The 20,514-nt window shown below is 64.2% G+C and overlaps 1 protein-coding gene across 2 annotated transcripts in view; it reads left to right on the plus strand.

Moving 5' to 3' along the window:
* Positions 1-20,514, plus strand: part of ADCY1 (adenylate cyclase 1) — an 88,128-nt gene that overhangs the window by 45,514 nt on the left and 22,100 nt on the right. Inside the window, exons 6-15 of one of the 2 annotated variants that reach the window (XR_011382995.1) lie at positions 6,210-6,368; positions 6,469-6,610; positions 10,082-10,237; positions 11,433-11,627; positions 11,718-11,815; positions 12,823-12,907; positions 15,282-15,371; positions 16,869-17,122; positions 17,413-17,539; positions 17,835-17,917. Coding sequence is in view for 1 of the 2 variants with exons in the window: in XM_070059440.1 (XP_069915541.1) it covers positions 6,210-6,368; positions 6,469-6,610; positions 10,082-10,237; positions 11,433-11,627; positions 11,718-11,815; positions 12,823-12,907; positions 15,282-15,371; positions 16,869-17,122; positions 17,413-17,539 (1,306 nt within the window). In the remaining variant the exon portion in view is untranslated. The remainder of the gene's footprint in view (positions 1-6,209; positions 6,369-6,468; positions 6,611-10,081; positions 10,238-11,432; positions 11,628-11,717; positions 11,816-12,822; positions 12,908-15,281; positions 15,372-16,868; positions 17,123-17,412; positions 17,540-17,834; positions 17,918-20,514) is intronic. The other variant, XM_070059440.1, reaches the window with a different exon arrangement.

Genomic DNA, 20,514 nt, shown 5'->3' on the forward strand with positions numbered 1-20,514 from the left:
GTCCTGGGTGTGGTCCAAGGCCGGGCGTGGGGCAGCCCCTCACTCCCCATTGCAACCCCTGCCCTGGAGAGATGCTGCCTGCAGGAACCAGGCAGGGGTGTGGGCGGGCGTGTGGCTCGGAGAGCTGCCGGGAGGGGAGGGCTGTCTCCCGCGTGCTGGAGGCTGGCGCGTCACACGCCAGCATCACATCCTCTCACCCCAGGTCACAGAGCATGGAGCACGTCCTAGCATACATCACAGCATCATACACATCCCACATCACATCACACGTGTCACTCAGGTCAGGCTGCATCACTTCACGCATTGTCACGTCCTAGCATACATCGCAGTGTCATACACATCCCACATCACATCACACGTGTCACTCAGGTCAGGCTGCATCACTTCACGCATTGTCACGTCCTAGCATACATCGCAGTGTCATACACATCCCACATCACATCACACGTGTCACTCAGGTCAGGCCGTGTCACTTCACGCATTGTCACGTCCTAGCATACATCGCAGCATCGTACACATCCCACATCACATCACACGTGTCACTCAGGTCAGGCTGCGTCACTTCACGCATTGTCACGTCCTAGCCGATACAGCACGGTCACATTACATACATGTCACACAAAACATCACACGTGTCACTCAGGTCAGGCCGTGTCACTTCACGCATTGTCACGTCCTAGCATACATCGCAGCATTGTACATATCCCACATCACATCACACGTGTCACTCAGGCTGCGTCACTTCACGCATTGTCACGTCCTAGCTGATATAGCACGGTCACATTACATACATGTCACACAAAACATCACACGTGTCACTCAGGTCAGGCCGCGTCACTTCACGCATTGTCACGTCCTAGCATACATCGCAGCATTGTACATATCCCACATCACATCACACGTGTCACTCAGGTCAGGCCGCATCACTTCACGCATTGTCACGTCCTAGCCGATACAGCAGGTCATGTTACATACATGTCACACATGTGCCGTATCATGCATCACAGGATATTGCATCATGTATACAGCATGTCGTCATGTCACATCATACATTATGCACCATGTCAGAACATACATCAGATCGTACTGTGTCTTGCCATGTATCACGTCACGTGCACCAAGTGGTACCCCTGTGTGTCATTGTCTGATGTCCTCATATGTCGCATCATGGCATGGCATGGCACGTTGCATGGTATCCTGTGTCATATGCGTCACACCAGGGTGCTTCAGAAGTCCATAGGGAGACAATTAGGTGAGTTCCTGTTGGGACCGAGCGTTTGGAATCCGTGTGCAGATTTCCCGTGGCACGCACCTGCTGAGAACTGCGGAGGCCCCCTCCGGAGCTGTCGGGCTTTTTCTTTTCTTTTTTTTTTTTTTAAATTTTTATTTATTTATTTATTTGAAAAAGTTACACACAGAGAGAAGGAGAGGCAGAGAGAGGGAGAGAGAGAGGTCTTCCATTCATTGATTCAGTCCCTAGTTGGCAGCAATGGCCAGAGCTACTCTGATCTAAAGCCAGGAGTCAGGAGCTTCCTCCTGGTCTCCCACGTGGGTTCAGGGGTCCAAGGACTTGGGCCATCCTCCACTGCCTTCCCAGGCCACAGCAGAGAGCTGGACTGGAAGAGGAGCAGCCAGGTTGCTGTCGGGCTTTCTCTTCACCACCATAAGCTTGCCTTTCCATTCCGTTTTCTTTTCGAAGTGCCCTGGGGTGTCTGTCTGGACCCTGTGGTGTGTGCTTTCTTGGGGTGGAACACAGAGCGCTGGGTGGGAGCAGCCAGGGGCTGGAGCTCAGCTTGGGCCGAGGTGCGTGTGGGGAGCAGAGCCGTGGCCTGGGCTGGCCGGCAGCTCTCGGAGTTGATCCACGGTCGTGCCCTTGCAGGCAGTGGCCCTGCTGTGCTGTCGGCTGGGACCTCTGGCCGGGGCCCTCGTGCGTTCCGGCTTCTGTCTTGCCCGATTTGCACCTTGATGAATTCTAGCCTGAGGGGCCCTCGTTCCTGGCCACCACCCAGCAAACCCTGTGTGTCCCTGCTCGGTTTGCCACTGTGTGGAGCCGTGTGGAGCCGCACACCCACCATCCCACTCTGCTCCTTGGTCCGCTACTCCACGAAGCGCTGCCCAGCGCTCACCTGTGTGTCAGCTGCTGGCTTTCAGGCCCTGAGCCTCTTGGCCTTGTGTCCTGGCCCCGCCTGAAACCAGCTACCCCAGGGCCACTGGAGCTGCCTTGACTGCTGATTGCCTCGGAATCCCCGGGGCCTCAGCTGTCCAGTGGGGTCCTGGCCCTGGACAGGAAGCTGCAAGACACTGGGCTCTGGAGGTGGCCTCCCCCTGCCCTCTCTGGGGCCACCAGGGCGCACTCTGCTTGGAGCCCCTCCCACTGGGACTCTCCGCACCCGCGCCCTCCCCCGTGGCCACACCAGGCGGCATCTGGAAACCCCAGGACAGCGCAGTATCTGGGGAGGCGGTCCAGGCCGAGGAGGACAGGATGTGGTTCTTCCCCTCCTACCTCCGAGGGGCGCTTCAGCCGGAGCCCCCAGCATGCGGGCATCTCCTTGGAAAGATGATGGAGATGATGTCCTGGGAAGCGGAGGCCCAGGGCTGTCCCCCTCCTTGGCCACTCCTGGCTCCAACAGCCTGGAGGGCCAGCAGGACCAGCCCCCCATCTGCTGCTGTTGGGGGCCCATCCTTGGGTTACTCCAGGACTCCCAGTGGTGCCCTGGTGGCTGGGATGTGGGCAGCAGCACCTGCCTGCGACCCTCGGGAAATGGGAGGCCTGGCCTGTGTGAGGCCTCTGTGCCTGGAACTGCCCACAGCACAGCACTGCCTGGGCAGAGGGGCCAGGGCAGGGCCGAGCAGGTGGAGCCAGATGAGGCCTGCCCCTCCCACCGGCGCTGGCCCCCTGGGAGACCTGTGCCCCTCCCACCGGCGCTGGCTCCCTTGGGAGACCTGTGCCCCTTCCTCCAGCACTGGCCCCCTGGGAGACCTGTGCCCCTCCCGCCGGCACTGGCCCCCTGGGAGACCTGTGCCCCTCCCGCCGGCACTGGCCCCCTGGGAGACCTGTGCCCCTCCCACCGGCACTGGCCCCCTGGGACACCTGTGCCCCTCCCGCCGGCGCTGGCCCCCTGGGAGACCTGTGCCCCTCCCGCCGGCGCTGGCCCCCTGGGAGACCTGTGTCCCTCCCGCTGGCGCTGGTCCCCTGGGAGACCTGTGTCCCTCCCGCCGGCACTGGCCCCCGGGAGACCTGTGCCCCTCCCGCCGGTGCTGGCCCCCGGGAGACCTGTGTCCCTCCCGCCGGCGCTGGCCCCCTGGGAGACCTGTGTCCCTCCCGCCGGCACTGGCCCCATAGGAGACCTGTGTCCCTCCCTGCTGGCACTGGCCCCCTGGGAGACCTGTGTCCCTCCTGCCAGCACTGGCCCCCTGGGAGACCTGTGTCCCTCCCACCAGCACTGGCCCCCTGGGAGACCTGTGCCCCTCCCGCTGGCGCTGGCCCCCTGGGAGACCTGTGCCCCTCCCGCCGGCGCTGGCCCCCTGGGAGACCTGTGCCCCTCCCGCTGGCACTGGCCCCCTGGGAGACCTGTGTCCCTCCCGCTGGCACTGGCCCCCTGGGACACCTGTGCCCGCCCTGCTCTGCTTGTGCCACGCCCCTTGCACATTCCTCCCCGCTGCTGTCTTCCGAGTCTCTGAGGAAGCAGAGGGGCCTCTCCATGGCAGCGCCCGTGTCTCGGTCTCTCTGAGAGCCGGGTGGCGCCTGAGGAGGTGCTCCCGCAGCCATGCAGGGGAGGGGGGTGGCGGCTGGCGCCCAGGGTGCCCTGGGCTGCGGGTCTCCCCATGGGCAAGGCTGGGCCGTGCAGGGGCTGCCCCTGCACACGGCTCCCGCTGTGGTCTGTGGATCTGGCTGGCTGGCGTGTGCTGTCGTCGGTCGTGGGAGCAGGGCCTTGTGCCCAGCCTTGGGGCTGTCGCCAGCGGCACTTGCTCGTGTGTGCACCACGGAGCCTGCCTCAGTTTCCCGGCAGGGAGCACCGTGTCTCAGTGCTGGGTTCTGGTTTTCAGAGGCTGTTGGACTTGGAGCTGGGTTTTCTGTGGGGTCAGGGGTGCCCACGGTTCTTCACCTCTCGGGGTATGCAGAGCCGGTGTGTCCTCGGTTGAGACTGCAGAGTCGCGGGGATCCTGAGGCCCAGGAGGGCCGTGGGGAGCCCCAGGGGAGCTGCGATGTTGGACGAGGGTGGGGTGGGGCTTGACTCTGTCTTCTCCACCGTTTCCACCACACCTGCAGGGGTGTGTGTGTGTGTGTGTGTGTGTGTGTATGTGTATGTTCTTGCCTTTTCTGGAACCTTCCACCTCACCTAGAGGCTGGAGAGCTGGCCTTGGTCGCATCCTCGCCGCCTTTCTGCTCCTGTGGCCTGCGTGGCTGCAGCACAGTACATAAGGAGGACCAGTGACACCTGCTGCAGGTGTGGCCGGTCCTCCCGTGGGGCACTGCAGGTGGCCACCGCGAGGGGTTGGCTCTGGCAGCGTCTCTTAACACCAGGGAGCCCAGAGTGGCCCCCATGCCGTGGGGGGGCTGCTTCCTCCTTCCTCCCTGTTGGGGTCAGACCTGCAGACGTGGGGGGATAACACACGAACTGAAGGGGAGAAAGAAGAAGGGGGCCGGTGAAGCGGGGAGGGCCGTCCCGGGAGAGTGGCCGAGAGCAGGGTGGTGGGCGGCGCTCTGGGCGCCTGGCTGACCAGAAGCAGGGGTCCTAGGGCCGGCAGAGCTGCAGCGTTTGAGGCGGGCCCTGCTGGGCGGGGCTGCAGTGGGGCCAGTGGCAGGAGGCGCGGCAGCAGAGGCTGCGTGGGTTTGGTTGGAGGCCGCTGTGCTGCTCCCTGGACGTCCAGGACAAGGTGGGCCTGGGCCCCAGAGACGCCTGCCCTGTTAACCCTTTCCCGACTGCAGGGGTGAGGACGCTGAGAGGCCCCGCGGCACCGTGTGCCAGGTTCAGCTATGTGTACTCCCCCCTCTTAATTTCCTTTTTTTTTTTAAAATTTTTTTTTGACAGGCAGAGTGGACAGTGAGAGAGAGAGAGACAGAGAGAAAGGTCTTCCTTTGCCGTTGGTTCACCCTCCAATGGCCACCGCGGCCGGCGCACCGTGCTGATCCGAAGGCAGGAGCCGGGTGTTTATCCTGGTCTCCCATGGGGTGCAGGGCCCAAGCACTTGGGCCATCCTCCCCTGCACTCCCAGGCCACAGCAGAGGGCTGGCCTGGAAGAGGGGCAACCGGGACAGAATCCGGCGCCCCAACCGGGACTAGAACCCGGTGTACCGGCGCCGCAAGGCGAAGGATTAGCCTAGTGAGCCGCGGCGCTGGCTTAATTTCCTTTTGTGAATGTCAAAAAATGAGTAAAGTTTTTTTTAAAGATTTATTTATTTAATTTTTTGAAAGGCAGAGTTAGGGAGGCAGAGGCAGAGAGAGAGAGAGAGATCTTCCATCTACTGGTTCACTCCGCAAATGGCCACAATGGCCAGAGCTGGGCCAATCCTGGCCAGGAGCCAGGAGCTTCTTCGGGTCTCCCACGTGGCTGCTGGGGCCCAAGCACTGGGACCATCTTCTGTGGACTTTCCCGGGGCGTTAGCAGGGAGCTGGATCGGAAGTGGAGCAGCTGGGACAGGAATCAGTACCCATGTGGGATGCCTTCGTCCCAGGGGGTGGCTTGACCCCTTGAGCCCCAATTCCGGATAAGGGAAGTTTAACTGAAGTGTTTTGTTTTAGTGCTTCTGGAGATGGACAAAGAACTGGAAAAAACTGAAAATTAAGAAGTTCTGTAGAGAATGCAGGAAGCTGAGTTGGTCTGCCTTCCTAGTAACTCGTAACTCACACACCTAATGGCTCCCGGAAGCGGGGTGCGTGCCGGACCTCGGGGCCCTGGCTTGGTCTGCCGCCGCCCAGGCTGGTGTTCCTCACAGGCCAGCAGCGGCCGCACAGGGCCCTTGTCGTCCTGACTGTCCTGACCTGGCCTCCAAGGACCCTGGCGGCCACTGGGCTCATTTCCAGTTGGGGCCTGCCCTGCAGGGGTGGGCAGTGGAGGGGCCCAGGAAGCTGGGTGGATGCTGTGGCCGAGCAGCCCAGCCCGCCTAGGGACCTAAGCCCCCTGACTGGGCCCGGAGACCTCCCACATCCATCCTGTCGCAGCCCCCACGGTCAAGGCCCAGCCCCACCCTGTGCCCTGTCTTGCAGGTCCGTGGCCGAGGCCACCGAGGTGGACCTGAACATGCGCGTGGGGCTGCACACGGGCCGTGTGCTCTGCGGCGTGCTGGGCCTGCGCAAGTGGCAGTATGACGTGTGGTCCAACGACGTGACCCTGGCCAACGTCATGGAGGCCGCTGGCCTGCCCGGGTGAGTCGGGGGCGGGGTCCCGGCTGTGGGCAGGCGGGTAGGGCTGTCCTCCCCAGGGCTCTGCTCTGACCCCGCCCGTGGCTCTGTCCGTCTCCCATAGGAAGGTTCACATCACAAAGGCAACCCTGGCCTGCTTGAACGGGGACTACGAGGTGGAGCCGGGTCACGGGCAGGAGAGGAACAGCTTCCTGAGGGCCCACGACATCGAGACGTTCTTTATCGTGCCGTCGCATCGCAGGAAGGTGCGCCCTGGCCTGCCCCTGTCCCCTGGGCCCTGACAGCTGGGCCTGGGTCTGGGGGGTGTCCTGTTCCCGCCGCCCTCTCCACCACTGCCTCTCGGCCTGTGAACTTGCAGACGGGGAGAGGGCTCCCCAGCAGCGCTGTGACCTGAGCCGGGTTTCTCGTAGGTGTGCGGTGGGGGGCAGATTAGGCAGGGGAGGGGGCTGGACCCCTGTCAGAGGCCCGGGGTCTTGTGGGGACTGGGCCAGCCTGTGTCCACACTCCCCTCCCTGCCACCTCCCCTTGAGACCCCTGAAGGGGACTGGGTGGGGAGCTCTGGGAGCTGCGGGGTGCAGTGCCTATGGGCGGCCCTGACCATCCCACCTGGAGCACTCGGGGTCACCCTGCCAGGAAGGAGTGACCCGGACAAGGTGCAGGGTGGCGGAGTCATGTGCAGGGAGTAGGTGAGTGCAGAGCTGAGACAGGGTGCTCACTCCAGGTGTTAGCCTCAGGCGAGGGGTGCTTGCCACGGGGGAGATGCAGGAGGCAAAGTGAGAGGTTCTGAAGGGCGCAGGCTCAGGTGGGGGTGGGTGTCAGGTGGGACAGGCTCAGGTGGGGGTGGGTGTCAGGTGGGATGCAGGCTCAGGTGGGGGTGGGTGTCAGGTGGGATGCAGGCTCAGGTGGGGGGTGGGTGTCAGGTGGGACAGGCTCAGGTGGGGGTGTGTGTCAGGTAGGACAGGCTCAGGTGGGGGTGTGTGTCAGGTGGGACAGGCTCAGGTGGGGGTGGGTGTCAGGTGGGACAGGCTCAGGTGGGGGTGGGTGTCAGGTGGGACAGGCTCAGGTGGGGGTGGGTGTCAGGTGGGACAGGCTCAGGTGGGGGTGGGTGTCAGGTGGGACAGGCTCAGGTGGGGGTGTGGGTGTCAGGTGGGACAGGCTCAGGTGGGGGTGTGTGTCAGGTGGGACAGGCTCAGGTGGGGGTGGGTGTCAGGTGGGACAGGCTCAGGTGGGGGTGTGGGTGTCAGGTGGGACAGGCTCAGGTGGGGGTGGGTGTCAGGTGGGACAGGCTCAGGTGGGGGTGTGGGTGTCAGGTGGGACAGGCTCAGGTGGGGGTGTGTGTCAGGTGGGACAGGCTCAGGTGGGGGTGGGTGTCAGGTGGGACAGGCTCAGGTGGGGGTGTGTGTCAGGTGGGACAGGCTCAGGTGGGGGTGTGTGTCAGGTGGGACAGGCTCAGGTGGGGGTGGGTGTCAGGTGGGACAGGCTCAGGTGGGGGTGTGGGTGTCAGGTGGGACAGGCTCAGGTGGGGGTGTGTGTCAGGTGGGACAGGCTCAGGTGGGGGTGTGTGTCAGGTGGGACAGGCTCAGGTGGGGGTGGGTGTCAGGTGGGACAGGCTCAGGTGGGGGTGGGTGTCAGGTGGGACAGGCTCAGGTGGGGGTGTGGGTGTCAGGTGGGACAGGCTCAGGTGGGGGTGGGTGTCAGGTGGGACAGGCTCAGGTGGGGGTGGGTGTCAGGTGGGACAGGCTCAGGTGGGGGTGGGTGTCAGGTGGGATGCAGGCTCAGGTGGGGGTGTGTGTCAGGTGGGACAGGCTCAGGTGGGGGTGGGTGTCAGGTGGGATGCAGGCTCAGGTGGGGGTGAGTGTCAGGTGGGACAGGCTCAGGTGGGGGTGTGTGTCAGGTGGGACAGGCTCAGGTGGGGGTGGGTGTCAGGTGGGACAGGCTCAGGTGGGGGTGTGGGTGTCAGGTGGGACAGGCTCAGGTGGGGGTGTGTGTCAGGTGGGACAGGCTTAGGTGGGGGTGGGTGTCAGGTGGGATGCAGGCTCAGGTGCGGGTGGGTGTGTCAGGTGGGATGCAGGCTCAGGTGGGGGTGGGTGTCAGGTGGGACAGGCTTAGGTGGGGGTGGGTGTCAGGTGGGATGCAGGCTCAGGTGGGGGTGGGTGTCAGGTGGGATGCAGGCTCAGGTGGGGGTGGGTGTCAGGTGGGATGCAGGCTCAGGTGGGGGTGGGTGTCAGGTGGGACAGGCTCAGGTGGGGGTGGGTGTCAGGTGGGACAGGCTCAGGTGGGGGTGGGTGTCAGGTGGGACAGGCTCAGGTGGGGGTGGGTGTCAGGAGGGACAGGCTCAGGTGGGGGTGGGTGTCAGGTGGGACAGGCTCAGGTGGGGGTGGGTGTCAGGTGGGACAGGCTCAGGTGGGGGGTGGGTGTCAGGTGGGATGCAGGCTCAGGTGGGGGTGTGTGTCAGGTGGGACAGGCTCAGGTGGGGGTGGGTGTCAGGTGGGACAGGCTCAGGTGGGGGTGTGTGTCAGGTGGGACAGGCTCAGGTGGGGGTGGGTGTAAGGTGGGACAGGCTCAGGAACTGACCTGCCCTGAGTCAGAGGCCCTGGGGGGCTGCCTTGAAGCTTGGCCACCCCGACCTGGGCAGGGGAGGTTCTGGGGGAGGGGCCAGGCAGGACGAGCCCCGTCTGCTCCAGCCCTGAGCTCACTGCTCAGCTCTGGAGCCCCTGCCTTGAGGCCTGGGGTCCCAGCAGACCGGGCCTGGCGTGAGTGGACAGGACTTGGACGGTGGGTGTGAGTCCAGTAGTGACTCCCACCCTCCTGCCCTGGGCCTGTGCTCTCCTTGCCGTGGGGATGTGGTTGTGGGCCTGCGAGACCCTTCTCATGGGTGGGTGTGGGGGCCATCCCCATCTGCCTTAAGGGGCTGTGTGTGGGTGGCAGCAGTGCTGGGGTGGCCTGGGGTCCAAGGGCAGGGCGTTCTGCTGGGGGCGGGGGTGGTGTTGGGGTGGGACCCTGAGGGAGAGCCTGAGGAATGTGAGGGGCAGAGCTCAGAGGTGGCCCAAGGACGAGAGGCACAGGTTCAGAAAGGGAGGGGCAGGTGGGTGTGGGGCCCAGGGGCCCTGGGGTCTTGAGAAGGGGGCTCTGTGGTGCCTGTGTGGGTGCTGGTGACAGCGGTGCAGGGCAGGGTCCCGGGAATGAGAGCGAGAGGGGCTCCCGGTGTGACAGGGCATGCAGCCCCTGTGTGCAGGGGTGTGGGGAAGGCGGGGGCGGGGGTCAGCCCCGAAGTAGTTGGTCTTCTCATGTTGGAGAGTAGGGGGCTTCGTGCCTCGGTGTTGGCGCAGGAGAGGGGTGTGGCGGGCGGCCTGAGCCCCACCGAGGCTGGTGTCAGGTGTTTCGGCACCACCTTGGGAAGCCGGCAGCCGGCAGCCGGCAGGGAAGATGTGCCAGTGTCCTGTGGAGCTTGCTGGCCCCCGTGCATCCCCTTGACCCTCCCCGAGCTGCCCCCTGCCGAGCGGGCCCCACCATGCAGACCGAAGCCCAGGCCGGCCGCAGCCCTGCCCCCGTGAGTGGCCCTGGACTGTAGGGGCCGGAGGTGTTTGGGAATGGGCCGTCTCCCCCGCACCTCCCCGATGCCCCGACGCCCGGCACCGAGCACGCCTTTGTCGTCCCAGCAGGTGAGCAGGGAGCGCCCCTGCTGAGCCTCCCTCTTTCCTGCTGTGTTCACACAGATCTTCCCAGGCCTGATTCTCTCAGACATCAAACCGGCCAAGCGGATGAAGTTCAAGACCGTGTGCTACCTGCTGGTGCAGCTCATGCACTGCCGGCGGATGTTCAAGGCTGAGATCCCCTTCTCCAACGTCATGAGCTGTGAGGATGACGACAAGGTAGGGGCCGGCCTGCCCACCCCTCCCCGGCACCGTCCCCCGTCCATCCTGGGAGCGCTGCTCGGAGCCGAGCCCCACTAGGGGAGTGCCGCCTGGAGATGAGCCCCGCCCCGTCCTGCCCACCCCTGTCCCCAGCACAGACCCCCTGTGCATCCTAGGAGTGCTGCCTGGAGATGAGCCCCGCCCCGTCCTGCCCACCCCTGTCCCCAGCACAGACCCCCTGTGCATCCTGGGAGTGCCGCCTGGAGATGAGCCCCGCCCCGTCCTGCCCGCCCCTGTCCCCAGCACAGACCCCCTGTGCATCCTGGGAGTGCTGCCTGGAGATGAGCCCCGCCCCGTCCTGCCCACCCCTGTCCCCAGCACAGACCCCCTGTGCATCCTGGGAGTGCTGCCTGGAGATGAGCCCCGCCCCGTCCTGCCCACCCCTGTCCCCAACACAGACCCCCTGTGCATCCTGGGAGTGCCGCCTGGAGATGAGCCCCGCCCCGTCCTGCCCACTTCCACCCCTGTCGTCATCCCCAGCACGGTCCCCCTGTGCATCCTGGGAGTGCCGCCTGGAGATGAGCCCTGCCCCATCCTGCCCGCCCCCCTCCCCCATCCCTGGCACCGTCCCCTTGTCCATCCTGGGAGTGCTGCTTGGAGCTGAGCCCCACTAGGGGCCTGTCCTGCCCGACCCCTCCCCAGCACGGTCCCCCTGTGCATCCTGGGGGTGCTGCTTGGAGCTGAGCCCCGCTAGGGGCCCCGTCCTGCCCACCCTGCTTTTGCTGGCCTGGGTGGGCGAGGGGTGGCTGCAGCTTCTGTGGCCTTTGGCTGTGGGAGGTGGTGGTCGCTGACGTGTCTGGATTTCTGGGTTTTCCCATTCGAGGTTCTGGAGCAGGCAGGCTTGTCTGGAGGCTTCCAGGAGTGGGGTCCACTGCGGCGGGCGTTTCCCGCTCACTGGCCACTCCTCTCGCCACTGCTTCTCCTTCCGGGGCAGGGCACGAGCCCTGCGCTGTCACTCGGGGCGTGCTCTGCTCCAGGCCCTGTTTCCCCTACTGCACGTGTGCAATGCCCCAACCCCTGACACAGCGCTGGGGACCCCGGCAGGCTGCTGGGAGGACTCACTGCCGGGGGGCAGGGCTGGGGGCGCGTGGAGGGCTCTTCTCCATCAGGGGCGGGGTTCGCTGATGCTCCCCCGTTCCCACGGTGGCCGCAGAGGAGGGCGCTGAGGACAGCCTCGGAGAAAGTCCGAAACCGCTCGTCCTTCTCGACAAACGTCGTCTACGCCACGCCGGGCTCGCGCGTCAACAGGTACATCAGCCGCCTCCTGGAAGCCCGCCAGACGGAACTGGAGATGGCGGATCTCAACTTCTTCACGCTGAAGTACAAGCACGTGGAGCGGGAGCGGAAGGTGAGCGCCTCCGAGTGCCTGCGTGGGCGCGGGTGGGGGGGGCGGGGCTGGGCGGGGCCCCGCTGCCCTCCCGCTGTCCCCTCTCCACAGTACCATCAGCTGCAGGACGAGTGTTTTACCACTGCCGTTGTCCTCGCCCTCGTCCTGGCTGCCTTGTTCGGCCTCGTCTACCTTCTGATCATCCCGCAGTGAGTGCCGGTCCCGTCTGGGTCGCTGGGACGTGGGTGCCGGGGCCCTGGGCTCCTGGGGGTGCCGGCTGCTTCCTTTGAGGTCCAGGCTCTCCTCCCCAGGACCCTCGCTCACGCCTGCCTTTGCTGGGGAGGACACCAGCCCCGCTGTCCTGCTGTTACTCGAATCAGTAGCACAGCAAGCCTCGAAGTGTGGCGCTGGTCACGGCTGGGTTTTGATTCTGAAGTAGGTTTTTAAGGATTCCTTTATTTATTTGAGAGGCAGAGTTGCAGAGAAGGAGAGGGAGAGAGAGGGGGAGAAAGAGAGAGAGAGAGAGAGAGAGAGGTCTTGCATCCACTGGTTTACTCCCCAGATGGCCACAGCAGCCAGGACTGGGCCAGGCTGAAGGCAGGAGCCAGGAGCTTCTTTTAGATTCCCATGTGGGTGCAGGAGTCCCATCTTCTGCTGATTTCCCATGTGCATTAGCAGGCAGCTGGATCAGAACTGGAGCGGCCGGGATGCTCGTTTGTGATGCTGGTGTCGCAGACGATGGCCTAACCCGCTGTGCCGCAACGCGGGTCCCAGGCACATTCATTCCCTAACAGGGTCTCCCTGTGGGGCCAGGCTCCGTGGGGTCTCCAGGAGACACCTGCTGAGGAGGGGGGTCTCAGTCTTAGGCACTGTGCCCCCACACCCACACAGACAGTGCCGTAGTGGCCACCCCACAGCTGTATTTGGGGGTCAAGCATTTTCTAGAAAAAGGGCTCACAGCTGTGTCACACAGCCAGGCCAGGTTGTGGAGGTGGGGACAGTAAGAGTGGGGGCAAGCTTGGGAGAGGCCACTCCCCTGGGGCCCCCAGATGCCCTTCCCTGGAGGGGAACCCCTGTGGGCTCCCAGGGACCCCGGGCAGGCAGCTTCCTCCTGGAGGCGCTGGGGTGTGGGGAGCAGAGCAGGGGCGGTTCCCAGGAGCCTCCTGGTGCCCCTTGGCCCCCGTCCGGCAGGGACACCTGTGTCTTCTGTCTCCAGGAGTGTGGCCGTCCTGCTCCTGCTGGTCTTCTGCATCTGCTTCCTGGTGGCCTGTGTCCTGTACCTGCACATCACCCGAGTCCAGGTGCGTGCGTGTGTGTGTGTGTGTGTGTGTGTCCTGTACCTGCACATCACCCGAGTCCAGGTGCGTGCGCGTGTGTCCTGTGTCTGTCCATCAGCTGACAGGGTGCGTGTGTGTGTGTGTGCGTGTCCTCTGTGTGTGTGTGTGTGTGCATGTCCTGTACCTGCACATCACCCGAGTCCAGGTGCGTGTGTGTGTGTGTGTGCGTGTCCTGTGTGTGTGTGTGCGTGTCCTGTGTGTGTGTGTGTGTGTCCTGTGTATGTGTGTGTGTGTCCTGTACCTGCACATCACCTGAGTCCAGGGGCATGCATGTGTGTCCTGTGTCTGTCCATCAGCTGACCAGGTGCATGTGTGTGTGTGTGTGTCCTGTGCCCATCAGCTGACCAGGTGCATGCGTGCATGTGTGTCCTTTGTCCATCAATCAGGTGTGTGTGTGTGTGTCCTGTGTCTGAACATCACCTGACCTGGTGTGTGTCCTGTGTCTGTCCATTACTTGGATCACGTGTGTGTGTGTGTCCTTTGTCTGTCACCTGACCAGGTGTGTGTGTGTGTGTCCTGTGTCCATCACCTGACCAGGTGCGTGTGCGTGTGTCCTGTGTCCTTCCATCACACGAGGTATGTGTGTGTGTGTGTGTGTGTACATGTGTGTGTGTTCTGTACCTGCACATCATCTGGTTCAGGTACATGTGTGTTTGTCCTCTACCTGTCCATCACCTGGACCAGGTATATGTGTGGTGCGTGTTCCGTAGCTGTCCATCATCCAGTTCCGGTGTGTGCACAGTGTGTGTCCTGCTCCTGCACCTAGTCCAGATTTGCAGGAGTCCTGGCGGCTTGCCCCGTCAGCAGGATGGGTGGCGGAGCCGCCCACGTAGCGGGTGCTCGTTAAGGCCAGTCCTGGGCTGGGTACCATGTGCAGCTGGCCGGTGATGAGTATTGGTCGTAGAAGTGAGCGCTGAGTACAGAACTGTACAGAATATATATTGATTATATAAATGGAGACTCTGACCCTGTGCTCTGGAGGCGAGAGGCCAGCGGGGGCAGGAGGTAGTGGTGCTTCTCATGTCCGCAGCGCAGACCGGGGTCCTGCCTGCTCCGCCGTGGGGCTGGAGCTTCCTGTCCACCAGCGGCTGCCTCCCAGCTGTTGCTGCTGGCACACCCAGAGTGTGTCCCTCTTGCTGTGGAGGGCAGGGACTCTCAGAAGGGAGCGTCTTGCTTTTTGGGTCAGAAGATGCTGTTGATGGGCATTGCGTTCCCAGCTGTGGGCCGCGTGTCCTCCAGTCGGGCAGATTTGAAGTTGCCACTTGAAATGCGATTGCTGTGTGCACGTGATTTCAAGGAGAGCCTGACCGAAGGGAGGTCGTTTTGAAACCTGTCACTTTGTCCCCGTGCTGGGATCCTGTGTGCCCTCCTGCAGGTGTACAGATAGCACGAGGGATGCAGAACGTGTGTGAAGGCAGCAGAGCTGCCGGGGCAGCCCAGGGCCCCCGGCCTCTCGTGGGCTCAGCCCCTGCCCGTGACTGCACTCAGGCTCTGTCTGCAGGCAGGGGCAGCGTGGGAGCAGGCCGTGGCGTGGCCCATCGTGTGGCTGGGGAGCTGCACCGCCCCCGGCCTCTGTCTGTCGGGATGGTGTCAGACTTGAGCCCGACCTGGCTGCCCACGCGCGAGCCTGGGGGTGTCGCCCCCTCGCTGATGAGGTGGCTGTGCCTATGGCTGGGAGCGTGGGCCAGGACAATCCCGAGTGGCCCGTGTGAGGGGACGCACAGCTGGGCGAGGAGCACGCTCCCCGGTGTGGGGCGCCCAAGGACTAGGCTCGCAGCGTCCCAGGGCTCTGGCTCGCCGTGGCCCGGGGTCCCCGTGCTCGAGTGGGAAAGCCGAGCTGGCAGTGCGGCCCACTCGACGCAGGCCTGGCGTGGCGTGCGAGTGTGGAGAGGCTTCTTCCGTCTGTCCACGGAGTCGCTTGCTGACTATTTCAAAACGTATTTAGATTAAGTAGATTGAAAACACAGGTTCCAGTAACGAGGAATTACGTGCCAGTCTGCGGGAAGAACGTGGTAACCGCACTACGCGGGGCACGGAGAAGCGCAGGTGAAGGTGTGCACTCACCGTTTCTGGGTGGAGCACGCACCTGTGCCTCCGTTGAATTTCAGCCAATCACAGGCGTGATGCCTGAAGAGGGAGGGAGATGTTGTTCTCTTTGATTAGATTTTGTCTGGCATTGGCGAGTTTGTCACCGGGAGAACAAAGGCGTGAAGACAGCAGGGAGCTGACGTGCGAGGACCAGGGAGCAGGCAGACGGCGCGCAGCCGCCCCCCGCTGTGCCTGTGTGGCTGCCTCGCGTGGTCCGCGGCGGCTCCGTCTGAAACGCTGTCCCCCCCAGTGTTTTCCAGGGTGCCTCACCATCCAGATCCGCACCGTCCTGTGCATTTTCATCGTGGTCTTGATCTACTCGGTAGCCCAGGGCTGCGTGGTGAGCGTCTCTCCCTCCCACAGGGGCCAGGGCTGTGGACATGGGGACGGGAGGACAGCACGGGCCGGGCTGCTGTGAGAAGCAGGTGATGAGAGCCGCACCCAGAGAGGACAGGCGCCCTCACCCCAGGAAATGCTCTTGTACAGGGAGCGAACACAGGGTGGAGTAACGTGACGGAGTAGAGCAGGAAGGACAGATTAGATGGGTGTGAGAGTAGCAGGTGAGGGAATGAGGAGTGGAGGGTGGAGGGGAGGAGGGGTGAGGGTGGGGGAGAGGAGGAGAGACGGTGGAGGTGAGGAGAAGTGAGGGTGGAGGTGAGGAGAAGTGATGGTGGAGGGGAGGAGGAGTGGAGGGTGGAGGTGAGGAGGGGTGATGGTGGAGGGGAGGAGGAGTGAGGGTGGAGGTGAGGAGGAGTGAGGGTGGAGGGGAGGAGGGGTGACTGTGGAGGGGAGGAGGAGTGAGGGTGGGGGAGAGGAGGAGAGACGGTGGAGGTGAGGAGAAGTGAGGGTGGAGGGGAGGAGGAGTGAGGGTGGGGGAGAGGAGAAGTGAGGGTGGAGGGGAGGAGGAGTGAGGGTGGGGGAGAGGAGGAGAGACGGTGGAGGGGAGGAGGAGAGTGGAGGGGAGGAGGAGTGAGGGTGGAGGGGAGAGGAGTGAGGGTGGAGGGGAGGAGGAGTGAGGGTGGAGGGGAGGAGGAGTGGAGGGTGGAGGTGAGGAGGGGTGATGGTGGAGGGGAGGAGGAGTGAGGGTGGAGGTGAGGAGGAGTGAGGGTGGAGGGGAGGAGGGGTGACTGTGGAGGGGAGGAGGGGTGACGGTGGAGGGGAGGAGGAGTGAGGGTGGAGGGGAGGAGGAGTGAGGGTGGAGGGGAGGAGGGGTGACTGTGGAGGGGAGGAGGAGTGAGGGTGGAGGGGAGGAGGGGTGATGGTGGAGGGGAGGAGGGGTAAGGGTGGAGATGAGGGGTGAGGGTGGAGGTGAGGAGGGGTGAGGGTGGAGGTGAGGAGGAGTAACAGGGTGGAGGTGAGGAGGGGTGAGGGTGGAGGTGAGGAGTGAGGGTGGAGGGGAGGAGGAGTGAGGGTAGAGGTAAGAGTGAGGGTGGAGGGGAGGAGGAGTGAGGGTGGAGATAGGAAGAATAACAGGGTGGAGGTAAGGAGGGGTGAGGGTGGAGGGGAGGAGGAGTGAGGGTGGAGGGGAGGAGGAGTAACGGTGGAGGGAGGAGGAGTGAGGGTGGAGGTGAAGAGGAGTGAAAGTGTGGGGGTGAGGAGGGTTGAGGGTGGAAGGGAGGAGGGGTGAGGGTGGAGGTGAGGGGAGTGACAGTGCCAACCTCCCAGGTTTGGGGGAGAGGCGGGGCTGGTTCCTGCCCCCCCCCCGCCCCTTTCCTTCCTGGCCTCAGGGCTGTGAGAGCCCGCCGGGCCCTGGGCTGGCCAGCAGATGCGGGTGGGGCTGGGAGCCCGAGCGCCCCTTGCCGGACGCTGGCTGAGCCCCTGTGCCCTCGCCTCCCAGGTGGGCTGCCTGCCCTGGGCCTGGCCCGCCAAGGCCAACAGCTCCATGGTGGTCCTGGCAGCCGGCGGCCGGCGCACCGTGCTGCCCGCCATGCCCTGTGAGTCTGCGCCGCACGCCCTGCTCTGCTGCCTGGTGGGCACCCTGCCGCTGGCCGTGTTCCTGCGCGTGTCCTCCCTGCCCAAGATGGTCCTGCTGTGCGGGCTCACTGCCTCCTACATCCTGGCCCTGGAGCTCGGCGGCTACGGCGAGGCCGGGTGAGTGAGGCGCCGGCACGGCCCCGCGGGCTGCCTCAGCTCCTGAAGGGGGCTTGGCGCTCCCCTGCCGGTGGGAAGGCCGCTGAGGACCAGGCCGGCGCAGGATTTGCTGTGGTGGCTTCCCTGTCACTGCTCTGCAGCCCGGGTCGGAGCCAGGGCTCGGGGGTCCCACGGCACAGAGGCTCGGGGCCTGGCCCCTGCAGCGGGAGTGGGGGTGTCCCCGCGGAGGGGCCGCTCCGAAGGTGCCGGGGGTTGATGGGCTGGGCTCTGACGGTCTCTTCTCCCCACAGGGCCGGAGCCGCCCCGGGGCGCAGCTACGAGCCGGTCATGGCCATCCTGCTCTTCTCCTGCACGCTGGCCCTGCACGCCAGGCAGGTGGACATCAAGCTGCGGCTGGACTACCTCTGGGCAGCGCAGGCAAGCGGAGGCCTCCCTGCTTCCTGGGGGCGGGCCGGGGGCTGCAAGGAGCCTTGAGTGAGCGCCAGGCATGTGTCCCAGAGGCCTGTGCTCTGCTGGGTGCAGGAGTCCCCCGCGGGGACGTGTGGGGCAGGAGACCGTGCCGGGGCCGTCGGATGGGCAGTGCTCCCCCGTCCGAGGGCTCGGCCTCTGCAGGGCTGCACTGGCCGTAGGTGTCACTGGGAAGTCAGGCGCCAGTGCAGGAGGTCTGCATGTAGGGACTGGGACTCTTATTTATTTATCTATCTTTTGACAGGTACGCGGGGAAATTGAGGCAGTTTGGGAGACTTGGAGAAGTAGTGGTGTGGGCGGCCGTGGGCCCCAACCATCTGGCACCAGGTGGGGTCACACTTTCTTGATGTCTGTAGGTGGCTTCGGGTTCAGGTGCCGCGGGCACTGCCTGCCGGGTGTTTGCTCCCTGTGCCTGCCGTGTGGTCACACAGAGATGCCGGGGCTTGCCCATGGCCACTCCGCGGGGGCGCCAGGACAGCGCGTGGCGCTTGTGTAAGGTTCAGGTGGGAGCCCCAGGCTCACCTGCAAGACACAGTCACAGGCATGGGGCCACCACGGGGGCCCCCAGGAAGTGGTCCCAGGGGTCCAGCCCCAGGTGGCCATCGGGTGGGGGACAGTTGGGGAGGTGTTGCGTGTGCATAGCAGAGGCCACACTCTTACTGATGAGGTCGAGACCAGAGTGACCCTTGGACTGGCAAAGGAGGCAGGGGCAGGGCACCCCAGGGTGGTGAAGAGCTCCCGGCAACCTCGGTGGGAGGGTCCCCAGAGCCGGGGGCGGGGGGAGCCGCGTGATGCGGTTCACACCTTTGGGCCAGGGCATCTACCAGCCAGAGCAGCTGCCGAGCCAGCAGGGCCCCACCTGCTCCCTCTCTGCCTGCCAGCTCCTGTGGGTGCTCCCCACTGACGCAACCAGCCCCAAGCAGGAGCCAGCGAGCCTTGGGAGAGCGCGCGGGTGACCTCGCAGGGACAGGGCGGGGAGAGCGGGTTGCAGCACACACAGGCTCCCGCAAGGGGGACCTGGCCCGGTGAGGGGGCCTGAGGCTGCCAGGTAGCAGGGGAGAGCGTCCTCTGTGGGGCGGTGCTGCCCGCGTGCTCCTTGGCTGGCTCTGCTGGCCGTCGGGGGTAGCCCAGCTGTCCGGCCCCTTTGCCGTCAGCTGCCCTCTGGCCTCAGGTCTTTTCCTGGTGGACGGCTGCTCTGAGCGAGGTGGGTTCAGGTGGAGCCTCGGGGATCGCAGGCTGTGGATATGCTGCCTCGGGGCTCTGGGATGCCCCCGGCAGGGCCGCTTCCTCCTCCCTGGGGCCCCGGCGCCCGGTGCTGTGCCCCGAGTGTGGGTGTTGGTAAATACGGGGCTGCCCTGCACCGCGCGTGAGCGTGCCAGCGGGTGTTCCTGGCGGGTCAGGGAGGAGGCGTTCCTTGAAGCTAACACGCTGACATATTTCTGCATGGATCTGTCGTGAGAAACAACACCGCTGTTTCCCGTAACCCTAGCACAACACGGAACTTTCCAGAGCTGGCGTGAGTGCCCCTGGACAAAGGTGTAGGCGGGTTGTAAACAGCAGAGTGCCCGTGGTGGTTGTGCAATGGCCGGGCCGGCTGTTACTCATTCACCGAGGACGGACGGGGTTGCCTGTGACGACATCCCCCTGCCCCCAGTCGCCGTTGGCACTGGGTGGTGTTGCTGTTGGCACTGGGTGCTGTTGTCGCTGTTTGGTTAAAACCGCAGGCTAATGCACCAGCGGATGCATTCCTGAGGGAACTTGCGGGTGTGTGGTAACAGGTGTCCCGGGGTGAGGGGCCTGTGGCGTGGCCAGGGTGCAGGTGGGCTTCCTGGTGGAGGAGGGTGCCCTCAGGGAATGCGGTGCTTGGTCAGTGTCCAGTTATCCTGTCGCTGTGAGAGGTGTTGGAGTCTGCACCGTGACTGGGCGGGGTTTCCCAGCGTCATCGGGGTGGCTGCAGGTGCCCTGGTGGTCTGTGGTCACATCCGAGTGTTGAGGGCATGTCCCCTGAGAGCCCAGCCCTCCGTCTCTGGGGTGTCCTAGGAGAGCCTCCTTGCTCACTAGTCACTTGGCTCGTCTCCTGCTCTGCTGTGCCAGTGATCCCGCTATCACCTGCTCCCATCGGCGTGCTGTTAACCCTGTGTTGTGTTGTTTACTGAAAGCGGTGTCTCCTAAGCCACACGCACTGAACTTTGCCTTTGTGTCCGTAGTTTACGAATCCACGCCTTTTACTGCGCTGGTCGGGACCCTCTGTAGGCAGTCAGGCGTGCCTGGGTTTTATTCTTCATTCATTCGTTTTCACGTTCCCTTCTTCCTGCCTGTTTTTGGGTTATTTTATTATTCCACTTTTTTCCTGGCCTGTCAGCCATGCCTCTGTTGTACTGTTGTGACAGGCACCTCTCTGTCTGTCCTCATGTGGTCTCAGGACGTGTCCCTCATGGGTCCTGGCCCCCAAGGGGACGGCACTGCAGGTGGGGGGGTCCTAAGGGGGAGGAGCCCTTGTGGGTGGGACTCGTGTCACGAGAGGGCGCCCGTACCCCTGTGCTATGTGGGACACGGTGAGACGGGGCAGCCATGGTTGGGACAGAATCTGGCAAGCTTGTGGCCTGACCTCAGCCCTCCAGGCTGCACAGTGGGGAGAAGCAGGACCAGGCCAGGCTGCTCCTCGCGTTCCAGGATTTTGTGCGTGTGCTGTAATCCCAAGTGTGTCATTCCTGCTTCTGGCTGGAGACTTTCGGTGAGGGGGAGCCAGCCCCTTCCCCGACAGGTGTGGCTGCTGGCGCCTTCGCCCTCTGTGTGGAGCTGGCCCCGCCCTGCGTGGTCTTTCTGCCCGGGGGACTTGTGGGCACCCCTTTCAGGTCTCCTGGGGGTCGGCTCTTGCAGACGCTGCAGGTCTGTGAATTCCTCATTTGCCTTCGTCTGCGAGA

Source organism: Oryctolagus cuniculus, chromosome 16 (assembly GCF_964237555.1).
Source record: "Oryctolagus cuniculus chromosome 16, mOryCun1.1, whole genome shotgun sequence".
Lineage (NCBI taxonomy): Eukaryota > Metazoa > Chordata > Mammalia > Lagomorpha > Leporidae > Oryctolagus > Oryctolagus cuniculus.